This window comes from Pogona vitticeps, chromosome 1, assembly GCF_051106095.1.
Source record: "Pogona vitticeps strain Pit_001003342236 chromosome 1, PviZW2.1, whole genome shotgun sequence".
In the NCBI taxonomy this organism is placed as follows: domain Eukaryota; kingdom Metazoa; phylum Chordata; class Lepidosauria; order Squamata; family Agamidae; genus Pogona; species Pogona vitticeps.
Genome location: NC_135783.1, coordinates 280,614,244 through 280,627,017, shown reverse-complemented (window position 1 = coordinate 280,627,017; position 12,774 = coordinate 280,614,244). Strand labels below are relative to the sequence as shown.

Sequence of the window (12,774 nt, the reverse complement as noted above, 5' to 3'; positions counted from 1 at the left end):
TATAGTCAAACTGAAAATACACTTAAAGAAAGTTGCTTAATGAAAACTAAAATTTGAAAACTTTTCAGAAGTTTCTCTAGATACAGAAAACAAGTTCACAACTCAGCCAATGATACAACAGGCTTCCACTGAAGCCAATACGACTTAAAATTCCAGAAATTTGGACTTCATCTTAGATGTCCATGTTACTGTTAGTATAAATGTTCCTAGCAGGCCACAGTATCACGTAGCTTATGTCATAGTGCTTCAAATCAAGTATCAGTTCTCCCCCAAAATTTGTATCCTTTACAGAAAAACAGGACAAAATTCAGAATGACTGAATAAACAGTGTAGACTAAGCTTTTAAAGGTTATTAAATATAGCTGTGAAAATGTACTGATATTATAATCAGGAGTCATTTTAAGATTAACATTTTAAAGCTACTGGATAAAGTTAATAAAATCTGTTTTTAAAAGTACCACTAAGAAGGAGTTAGGCTTTGTTCATTAATGTTTAAATTTTTTGTTATATTTTATATGTGGTTATATATGTTGGTAGCCGCCTAGAGTGGTCTTTTGACTAGATAGGCAGGGTATAAATGCAATAAATAAATAAAAAGGCAGGAGTGTTCCCAAATGTGTTTCCACTCAGACCTCATTCACCTCTTTACATTAAAGTGAGCACTAACAGAAAGAGGTAGGATGAGTAATTTTCACTCATTTCCTCTCTGGAACCCTCTGCACTAACTCTATAGAATTCCCCTAAGCATCCACAGATGTTTTCTATTACTCAGAAAGTGAAAAAGTTCTGGTAAAAAATGGTTATTGTGGGTTTTTCGGGCTCTTTGGCCGTGTTCTAAAGGTTGTTCTTCCTAACGTTTCGCCAGTCTCTGTGGCCAGCATCTTCAGAGGACTGGCGAAACGTTAGGAAAAACAACCTTCAGAACATGGCCAAAGAGCCCGAAAAACCCACAACAACCATTAGATCCCGGCCGTGAAAGCCTTCGCAAATACATTCTGATGAAAAAAATTATTACATTCATTGGAAGATTTTACTGGATCCATCTTTCTGAATTGGATCCTCACATGTCACTTGTGGAAGAATTCTCCCTACAGTTCCATTAAAGGGATATTACTGTCCATAAAAAGGAGGGAAAATGTATTTTCAACTTCTGTCTTTGTAACTTCTACCTTTGTATTTTTAATTTTTACCTTTGTAATTTTTAACTTTAGCCCTTTGTAATTTGTCAAATCTGCTCCATAGGATTGGGGGATTCTCTGAGACAGGGAGGATTATAGCACAATGACCTATTGAGAAAAACTACACCTACCTCCTTCCTCTCCAGCAGATGTTTCCACTAGATCAGAGTCCCTTCCATAGTGGGAAAAAAACCTTTTCATCCACCAAAAACAAGACAAAAAAAACCCCAGGATCCAACCCATTGCTTTTAATGTGTCCTGCTTTTACCTTAATCCACATTATATGCAGCCTATGCATATGGACAGAACACGCAGGGCAGGTTTCACTAGAAGAATCCTTCCCTAAAATGACAATTCTGGGAAAAAGCTTCCTCTGTCTTGCATGACATGCTTCCAGCAGACTTTGGTTCCAATAGTCAGTTGTCCTTTCTTTTGACCTATTTCCCATCTGTGGGAACTGCAATGTAGACCTCCCCTCAGAAGCACAATAGAGTTTCTTCCCTTTTACAACAATGTGTATAAATGAAGAGCAAGTAATGTGAAAATTTCTTTTCCACCTCCAGATATTTAAATAGCCAATGCCCAACAGAGGAAAGGAAAGAAAGAGGATCTAATGGGATAAAGAAGAAAAGAGGCCAAGAAGTGAAAACAGCTTAGCCCTAACTGGATGTGGGTGTGTCCGCTTCTTTCCCACCTCCAGGTATTTAAACAGTCAAGACCGCCCAGAGGCAGTGACTTCGTGTTGCGCAAAGTATGCACTTAGCATTATATGTCAAGAGAAGTGGGTGCTGAGTCCAGAGCCTCCTGGGGGACCCTTGCTACAACTTTTTTGAATTTACCATGGGACTTCGTTCTTTTCACTACAGCAACGGAACATTTTAGGAGGCAACAGTGAAGTGTTCTACCAGGTGGTATTCATAGCCAGGAGGAAGATTAAGAAACAAAAAGAGAAACTTGAGTGATGAAAGAAACCAAGGCTGAAGAGGTGATCCTATTAGTATTGACCCTCTTCAAGACAGCTACTGTACAGCAGTGTTAGATGAAAGATGTCAGCAAAGGAAGCTAAAACACTGACACTTTAATTTCTGTTAACACTGTGCAGCAGGTGGCAATGGTAAACTTCTGCTAAACTTTTCTTACCATGAAAACCCTATGATGAGACAGTCCAAAATGAAACAAGAGATAGGGTCAGAGGAATAGACTCTAGGTTCGAAAGCACTCAACCAGCTACTAGGGAAGAAAAAAAAGAAAATCCGAAGCTCTACAACACATACAGTTGGAAAATGGAATGTGGGAAGTATGACTCAAGATAAACCGTAAAGCAAGAAATGGAGCATATAAACATTGCAGTGCTTGGTGTCAGTGAATTAAAGTGGACTGGAACAAGATTATTTTCAGTCAAATACCTACAAAGTGTTCTACTCTGGAAATGACAAACTCAGAAGAAATGAAGTAGGTCTAATACTGTGACACAGGCAGTGTTACAGCTGACTGGTTAAACATCAATCAGAATCTGCAGAAAACATATGAAACTAACAACCATTCAAGTCTATGCTACAACTCCTAATGCTGAAGAAGATCAAATTGAAAGCTTTTAAGAAAATGACAAAGAGGAAATCAATCACACATCAAAAGAAGATAAGCTTATAATTATAGGTGATTAGAACGCAAAATAATGAAACAACGCAGAACCAAATGTTGGAAAATTTGGCCAATGGAACAGAAATGAAGTAAAATAATGACCCATAAAATTCTGTGATGTCAACAATCAGTTTGTTGAAAATACATGCATCAAGCTACCAAACAGACATTGACATCAGTAGATGGTCAATATAGAAACCAAACAGAATTGGAAGCAAGAGATGGAGACGCTGCATTTTCTATGCCAAATAAGACTATGAGTAGATTGTTGTTCTGATAATTAACTGTTAATATCCAACATTATATATTATATAATCTAAACAACATTCTGATGAATGTCCACATAAATCATGACTAGAAAGCACTACACAACTTTAATATGGACAATGAAATTGAAGCATTTAACAGATTTTGTACATCTTAGTTCAATTATCAATCCAAATGAAGAATGCATCCAAGAAATCAGAGGAAGACTCAGAAGGACAACAATGAAGAAATTAGAAAAAATCCTGAAGTGTAAAGATGTGTCACTGGAGATGAAGACCAAGATCATCCACACTCTTTTATTTCCAATCACCATGTACAGGAGTGAAAGCTAGACAGCAAAGAAAGGTGACAGGAAAAAATCTGATTAATTTGAAATGTGATGTTGTAGGAAAGCACAGATAACCTGGACTGCCAGAAAGACAAACAAGTGGGTCCTAGGTGAAATCAAGCCCAAACTGTCTCTGGAAACAAAACTGTTGAAATGGAGGCTGTGTTACTTTGGGCACGTTGTGAGAAGGCAGGATTCTCTGGAAAAGTCAATAATGCTGGGAAGGGTGGAAGGCAGCAGAAAAAAGGAAGAACAAATATGAGATGAAGTGACTTATTAAAGAAAGCCACAGGCTTGAACCTACAAAAGCTAATCAGGGTTGTTGAGGACAGGATATTTTGGAGATTGCTCATTCATACAGTCACTTTAAGTCAGAGGCAACTTTACGGCACATAACAACAATACAAAAATAAGAGAATAAGCGAATAGCAGGAAGCAAAAGCAGAAAGAATGGAAAAAAACTGAATCTAAAAGAGAATGCACAGTTGAACTAAATTGATTAAAATGGAACAGAAGGCACAATATTAAATAACCTCCTTATTCCTGTTTTTAGTGGAGGTAGTTGAACTGTCAATCTTCTGCTCAATGAAGCTAAAAGATTTTTTTCCATTTTTTTCCAGCTTGCTTTCATAAGTCAAGGCAAGCACATAATTAACAGTGTCTCTGTTGTAATATACAAAGATAACAAAAAATATGTTTTTCTTATATCAAGAAAAACAAGTCTAAGTAGTCTGTACGGATCAGTTTGCTTTTCCCTTTGCATGAACAATCTAAACATGAATAATTCTTGATTACTGATTTTTACCCTAATGTTCTTAATAGATTCCTCCCAACAATTATATAAATATTACATAAATAGTAAAGCATATACTTCTTACATCGGCAGCCATCTTTCATTACCTTTTCATCAAGGGCTTTATGATGTTCAAATAAGGACTTTAGTGCTTTGAGAACTTCAACTTCACTAGAAACTCCTGCAGGAGACTGAGCTTGCCTCTTTACTACAGTCATTCTAAGAGATCGTTCATGCCGGGAGACAAGACATTCCAAATGTTCTAACAGCAACTGAAATACAATCAAAATTAAATGTTAGATTTTTTATGAGCAAATATCTTACTGATTCCTTATATAATTCCGTTGTGCTCTTTAAACATTAATGGCATTAAAGCAAATCTGCTACCCAGAATTTTCTTCAGAAAGAAACCAGAATAGGTAGTTAAGCAAACATCTGTGCTCCAGATATGTTCCATCTTTTAAAAGAAGGAGCAAACCAAATGCAAAGGAAACAACTACTAGTTTGTAATTTTCAGATTGGATAATCTTCCTAGCGGTCTGTTCTCACATCTGTGAATGCCCTTAGTCCTGAATGATTAACTTTCTCCTCTGGGATAAGTATTCTACAAGGAATTATTTGCAAGGTTGAAAGGTTTTTCCCTCAGTACAAAACTATAATCTTAGAACTGCACTCTTGTCTTGAAACCTAGTTTGCTCCTTCTCTGAAATAACAGTGTCAGAAAAGTTAGAGGCACCTTGCCTTTCTCCCACTTACCATTTTTGTTTAGATCTCTCCCCCACTGTTCATACCCCACCATATGCTAGGTAGAGGTTCCAGATCCATGCTGGGTCAGTCTTAAAAAGGAGCAGTTAGAAGGATATACGCACTGTTTCAAAATCAACCTAAACATTATTTTATTAGCGCCAGTAAGAGCTGAGCATCACTACAGCATATAATTACAGCAAAGCTGCCCAAAATGACACTCAGTACAGAACTCAGCACTGGACATAAAACTCAGCATTGTGAGTATATACAGAAAGTTCCTTCTCTGTTTCACACTGCACTGCTGTAGCCCTGACTATGGACCTATAGTGCTTACTTCCAGAGTTAGAGATAAATTAATAGAAAGCTGTTCATGTGGCCCTGAATACCAGTGATACAGTGAAGGAAAGTATTTTTTAAAATCTTTCTTTAATTAAAGGAGACGTAGTAAACCACGGTCTGTCCAATTGTGACACAGTGCCAAGTTCTGGTTTATGCAAACCAAATTTTCCCCCCAATCAAAACTGAAACCATACTGAACAATTAAAAGATGCATATTATCTCAATGGCGGAATTCTACTACCCAGCATTACATATGAATTGTCCCAGTGTAACTGAATATCTCGAGATGTGCTCGTATTTTCCACATTTTTATTTTCTCTGCAGAAGATGGTACATGCTACAAACATGCTTCCTGCTGTTAACTGTGTATGGCAGTGGTCCCCAACCTTGGGCCTCCAGATGTTCTTGCCACAACCCCCAGAAGCCTTCACCACCATCTCTGCTGGCCAGGATTTCTGGGGGTTGAAGTCCAAGAACCTCTGGAGGCCCAAGGTTGGGACCACCGGTGTATGGCATTGAAGAGGGCTCTTTATCTCCATTTTCTGTCCTCTGATTTTCCACTATAAACCATCCTATGCTGATTTTAGTAGTAGCATTCCATACAATATGCTGCACTCATGGCAGACAATACTGATTGCTTTTTTGACACAAGCACTCTGCAATATAGGCCAGATAAAAGACAGAGTTCATGAAAGTTGTTACATACAGCACTGATGTTACCTGTCTGTCATGGGTTTGGAGGGAAAGTTCCAGCCTATGGGGAGTGGAAGGCGGGACATCAGGAGGAGGGGCTGTACTGTATATATATGTGGAGCTTGTGAGGAGAAGCTGGAGAAGAGTTGAGAGAAGAAGCTTGAGTGGGAGTCTGTGTGTCAGACAGGGTACTACTGTGTGTCAGTCAGTACCAACCTGATAGGTTCAGGTGTCTGTAGGGTTAGCCAGAACTGATAGGTTCAGGGTCTGTGCTTTAGTTAAATGCGTTCTGTGTGAACCAAACTAGTGTATGTATGATTGAGACTAAGCCACGTTACTGTATCTTATTCATTTGATCATTTTATTTTCCCTGTGTGTTATGTAAATAAACCTTGTTCTTTTATTTGTTAAAAATCCATCCCTGGTCTGTGTGACTTCTTATAGGGAATGGTTGGTGGCAGCTTAGTGAAACTGTGGCATATCCCGGTAGGTCTGGGGTTGTCACATTGATTGGTGTCCAGCGTGTGGGATACGACTGGTCCAGTTGTCCAGTGGTCCAGCAAAGCCTTGGCAAGTGTGCCCAGAGCAAGGGGGGTCTAGTCAGGGACAATCTGAGAGCACGTAGGTAATCTTCTAGGCGTACCTCACGGGGAGGTGCGCTAGTGGAAGAACGTGCCAACTGGGGACTAGATTAGGGAGCTCTGAGGCAACCTGTTTTGGCGGGAAAAAAGCTGAGGCAAAACTGTGTGAAGTAGCAGTGATCTAGCCTGCCTGCTGAGAGGCCTAGCAGAGGGGGTAGACTCTGGCTTGCAACAGTTGCAAGTTAGTGCTGAAGAACAGCAGTAATCTATAGAAAGCTGGTTCTGAGGCAAAAGAAAAAAAAAAGTGGTCGCTTTATTTTGAGGCTTGACTTTTGAAAGCAGCCTGTTCTGGGGGGGGGGGATTATGCCCTTGACTCGAAGCCAAATGGCAGAAATGGGTGAAGTGAAAGACCCCCAGGTTGACCAAGGTTCTGAGGATGAATTTGGCTCAGTGCAGGGTGACAGCACGGGAGAACAGAACCCAGAACTCAGGAAAATGCTCATAGCCCAACAGCATGAACTGAGGGTGAGGGAAATGGAGGAAAGGGAAAGAGAGAAACAAAGGCAATTTGAAAAAGAAGAAAGATTAGAGAGACAGAGAATGGAAATGGAATTGCAGAGAGAGAAAATGGCGTTTGAGTTAAGAAAATTGGAACTGATGAATCAGAACAATAATAACAATAGGGATTCTGAGGGAGGCCAATTGTCTAAAGCTGACCTGAAGAAATTCCCTGTGTACCACAAGGGAGATTGTCCTGAGGTGTTCTTTTCCCTAGTGGAAAGAGCGTTTGTGGACTTCTCAGTAAGGGAAACTGAGAAGATGACCATCATGCGATCTTTAATCAGTGGCAGCCTGGCAGAAGTCTATGCAGAGATGCCAGAGGAACTGATGAAAGATTTTGCAGAGTTTAAAAAACTGGTGTTTGCCAGACATGGGATAAATGCGGAACAGCTGAGGCAGAGATTCAGGTCCCTCACAAAGAAACCAGAGCAGACTTTTACCCAAGTGGGGGCCCAACTGATGAGGCTGCTAGAGAAATGGCTATCTCAGGAGGGAACAGAGACCTTTCAGCAGCTCAAAGACTTGATAGCGCTGGAACAGTTCTATTCAGTCCTGCATGGGGAACTGAAGTTCCAGGTGAGGGAAAGGAAACCGAAATCTGTGGCGGAAGCGGCCGAAATCGCCGATTTTATTTCCCAAATAAGAAAGCCCTTAGGTGCTGAGGGGAAATCGATAAGTAAACCCAAAGAAACCTACAGCAAGTACTCTCAGGGACCAGGAAGAAACCAGCAAGGGGGAGGGGCCCATGGTGAAGGGAAGCCCTCAGACATGAAACCAAGACCTCAGATTTTGGAGGGAAAACCAAAACAAGATGAGAAAGACTCAAAATATAGCAGAAAATGTTATTTCTGTCAGGGAAAGGGCCATCTAATCTCAGAGTGTGAGAAATTAAAGCAGCTAAAAGGAATTGTGCCTCATGATTCGAGTGGAACCAAGCCAAAAGCTGTGTTCTGTGTCCAGAAAGAGCAAAGCTCCTTGTCACTGAGGGAGCCTGTTGCCATGGCTACTCAATCTGGAACAGTGACATCTGCTGATCAGGCTGGGAAAAATGGTCCTCTTGTGGAGGTCAAGCGCTGCTTACTTGTGAGAACAGATTCTCAGTTGTTTGAAACAGCAGGGGTGGACGTAGGAATACTTGACCATCAGTATCGGGGGTTAAGGGATACTTGTTCCCAGGTGACCCTGTGCCATCCAGATATTATTCCTAGAGAGTATATAATCCCGAATGAGAGCATAAAGGTGGCAGGGATTGAGGGACAGGTGATCTCGCTGCCAGTAGCTGAGGTACCTATGAACTTTCAAGGCTGGAGGGGAGTTTGGCGGCTAGCGATTTCATCGACTCTGCCAGCAGCCGTGCTCGTGGGAAATGACCTGGCTGAACATGTGAAACGGGTGCTAGTGATTACACGTTCACAAGCCACCACGGGGACAGTTCCGGGGGGTAATGATGAGCCCGAGATGGAAGCAGGTGGGGGGAGTTCCGAAGCTGTGGTGGAAACCTTAACCACAGACAGCCGATTTGGCCAAGAGCAAAAGGCAGACGCCACTCTCCAAAAATGTTTTGAACAGGTGACAGACGCCCAGCTAACACCTGAGACCCCAGTGAGATTTTGTGAGAAAAAGGGAATTTTATATAGAGAGACCCTGAGGAATATCTCAAAAGGGGGAGATGGGATCAGAAGTCAGCTAGTGGTACCTGAAAAGTATCGCCCCATGATCTTACAAAGGGGGCACTCTGACATGTTTGCTGCGCACTTAGGGGTGAACAAAACACAGCAGAGAATCACACAGAATTTTTACTGGCCTGAAATAGGGAAGCAGATCAAAGAGTTCTGTAAACAATGTGATGTGTGTCAAAGGCAGGGGAATAGCCGCGACAGGACCAAAGCAAAGTTGTGCCCTTTGCCTGTGATTGACACTCCGTTCAAATGCATAGGGGTGGATATTGTGGGACCTTTGCCCAAGGCCACAAAGAGGGGGAACAGGTTCATTCTCACCATTGTGGACCATGCCACAAGGTACCCTGAAGCCATACCCTTGACTAACATTGAAACTAACACAGTGGCAGATGCCTTGGTGGGGTATATGTCCAGGATGGGATTTGCCTCAGAAATAATCACAGATTTGGGCGCATCGTTCACATCGAAGCTCATGAAACGCTTATGGCAAATCTGTGGAATTAAGCACAAGGAAACCACTGCCTATCACCCTGAAAGTAATGGGTTAACTGAGAAGTTCAATGGGACTCTAATGCGCATGATTAGGGCTTACTTGGCAGAGAATCCAAACAATTGGGACCAGAAGCTGCAATCCCTTTTGTTTGCTTATCGATCAGTGCCACAAGCCAGTACCGGGTCCAGTCCGTTTGAACTTTTATTTGGGAGAAGGGTGAAAGGGCCCCTTGATTTGATCAAACAAAATTGGGAGCAGATCACCCAGGATGACCCACAAGACGTTGTGACATATATAGACTCTTTAAGGAATGACCTAAAGAGAAACCTAGAGCTAGCAGCAGAGACCCTGCAAGCTCAAAAGGTCAGAAAGAAAGCTTGGGATGACCAGAAAGCCAGGGAGAGGCACTTTGACCCAGGGGAGGAAGTGCTTTGGCCTAGGCTCTGCAAAGAGAACAAACTGCAGCTGGGTAGCCCAGAAATAAAATACTTGGGTCACATAGTAGGGGGAGGAGTGATCAAACCCCTAGAGGCTAAGTTAGAAGCAGTTCGTGATTGGCCTAGACCCAACACCAAGAGAAAAGTCAAATCATTTCTTGGGTTGGTGGGTTACTACAGAAAGTTCATCCCGAGGTTTAGCGAGATTGCGACTCCGCTGACCGATCTGACGCGGAAGAAGACTGATGACCGCATCCCGTGGACCAGCGACTGTGAGGAGGCGTTCCAGAGGTTGAAGGAGGCCCTCATCAACTATCCAGTGCTGCGTGCTCCAGACTTCGACTGGGAGTTCATCATCTACACCGATGCGTCTAACAGCGGGGTAGGAGCAGTTCTTTGCCAGGAGGATGAGAATGGTGACCAGCATCCAGTGTCCTACCTGAGTAGGAAACTCCAGAAAGGTGAGAGACATTTGGCAACCGTGGGAAAGGAGTGCCTGGCCATAGCCTACGCGATCCAGAAGGCCAAGCCTTACATCTGGGGAAGACATTTTATTCTGTGCACTGACCATTCACCACTGCAATGGTTAAAGACAATGAAAACCCACAATAGCAAACTTATGAGGTGGGCTTTAAATCTGCAAGACTATGACTTTGAAGTGAAGGTGGTCAGAGGGTCAGTGAACTGTGTTGCTGACGCCTTGTCAAGAAGACCCGAAGAATGAAGACGGCGGAAGGAACATGGACTATGTATACATTTTGGTGACCAAAGGTTAAATGTACTTGTTTATTAAACATGATTGGTTTGTATCAATAAAGGTAACTTGATGTATTGTAAATGGTAAAAGTTTAAATGCCTAATTGATATGTTTATCCTAGAGTAAGTATGGTATTGTATGGTAATGTATAACTGTTTTTGTATGTTTTGGATCCAGGTTGTTTTTTGGAGAAAAGCACCTTAGCTTTCCCCCTACAAAACAACTTATAAAGAGGGGAGGTGTTACATACAGCACTGATGTTACCTGTCTGTCATGGGTTTGGAGGGAAAGTTCCAGCCTATGGGGAGTGGAAGGCGGGACATCAGGAGGAGGGGCTGTACTGTATATATATGTGGAGCTTGTGAGGAGAAGCTGGAGAAGAGTTGAGAGAAGAAGCTTGAGTGGGAGTCTGTGTGTCAGACAGGGTACTACTGTGTGTCAGTCAGTACCAACCTGATAGGTTCAAGTGTCTGTAGGGTTAGCCAGAACTGATAGGTTCAGGGTCTGTGCTTTAGTTAAATGCGTTCTGTGTGAACCAAACTAGTGTATGTATGATTGAGACTAAGCCACGTTACTGTATCTTATTCATTTGATCATTTTATTTTCCCTGTGTGTTATGTAAATAAACCTTGTTCTTTTATTTGTTAAAAATCCATCCCTGGTCTGTGTGACTTCTTATAGGGAATGGTTGGTGGCAGCTTAGTGAAACTGTGGCATATCCCGGTAGGTCTGGGGTTGTCACAAAAGTACCTGTATGAATCAGTGTTTAGTCTGGTTTTTTTTAAGTGTTACATCCCACCTAATTACAAAAACAAAACAAGTCCCATCTCTAATATGGGCATGTTGGCTGCATAATCTCATTTTATCCAGGCATAGACCATTTATGACATGTAAGTGATCCATTTTGGAAAACCAGTAAAAATTCCCATTTTTTTCATTAATAAGTCTTTCCCTTGTGCAACTCTGGATCCAAACGGTCATTTTTAAAATTTTAATTAAACCAATTAATAAATTATAAATTTATATACAATTTGCCTGTAATTATTGTTGCATTACTTGTTTAGTATAACACTTATCTGATTTTCAAAACAATACTACAACTGAAATAGTTGTATATATTTAGTTGTCTATGTGTATGAAGTTGAGAATTGAATTCCTCATTGTGCCTTCTTGACAGGGCTGGACTCGACGATCCATAGGGCCTCTTCCAGTTCTGCAGTTCTAAGATTATTATTGTCATTTTTATTATCATTATTATTCATTATAGGTGTGTATGCAAAAGCTAACAATGTACCATCATTCAAATCTCATGGCATCATACTCAAAAATTTAACAGCATGGCTGAAGTTTCTGCTTATTCATTTCCTACTTTAATATGAAAAGCAAGAGCACTGAAAAGACCACAATGTAGTATTCTCAAGAGGTAATTCTCAAAAGGTAACTTCAGCTCATTTTACTTCAAAAACAAAAGAAAAGTATTTCTAATACAACAACACATACAAATAATATTGATAACGAACTAACCCTTGTGTTGTTTCTTTCAGCTTTCAGTTCTGCAATTTCCTCTTCCCTTTCAAGGAGTTGTTCTCTGCATACATTAAGCTCTTTAGTAAGTGCTGCAAACTCCTAAAATAGAAGCAAATAAAAATTAATTCATTATAAATATATCCAGTCATATTCATTACACAGAGACTAAAATAAAATTCTGACTGAAAGAAAGAGAACCTGCATTTTTATGCACAGGCAATGTTAGTGTCAGCAAATCTTATTATTTGCTTATCAGCTCAACATCATGAATAGTTTTCAAACTACCGTATTTTTCGCTCCATAAGACGCACCTTTCCATAAGACGCACCAATTTTTTAGGAGAAGAAAACAGGAAAATATAATCTGTTTTCTTCGCTCCATAAGACGCACAGACTTTCCACACCCCTGTTTTGTGGGAAAAAAGTGAGTCTTATGGTGCAAAAAATACAGTATTCTTTTTAAACTACTGTACTTTATTATCACTAATTTGCTAACATTTCCAATAGCAATGGTGGAAACACCAACAACGTTAATTTTTGAAAGTAATGATTCTGAATAATAGGACAGCTCTGATATTTGTGATCAATCAAAACAGCATTATGTAAATCATTATTGATCAGAGAGAGCAGGAGAAACAAAAATTGGAACTTTGAATCAGAACTGTCAGGTTTGAAAACATGTCTGTTTAAGAGTGTTAGAAAAATTAAGAGGTGCAGGAAAATTTCTACTAAAGTGGAAGAATTTTTAAAATT

The 12,774-nt window shown here is 40.7% G+C and overlaps 1 protein-coding gene across 8 annotated transcripts in view; it reads right to left on the bottom strand.

Annotated features, from left to right (window-relative positions):
* Window positions 1-12,774, bottom strand: part of PPFIA1 (PPFI scaffold protein A1) — an 87,404-nt gene that overhangs the window by 50,163 nt on the left and 24,467 nt on the right. For all 8 annotated transcript variants that reach the window (XM_020782854.3, XM_078383266.1, XM_078383270.1 and 5 more), the window contains exons 3-4: window positions 12,020-12,121; window positions 4,315-4,479 (exon numbers count right to left, since the gene is read on the bottom strand). In XM_020782854.3, coding sequence (XP_020638513.3) covers window positions 4,315-4,479; window positions 12,020-12,121 — 267 coding nt within the window. The remainder of the gene's footprint in view (window positions 1-4,314; window positions 4,480-12,019; window positions 12,122-12,774) is intronic.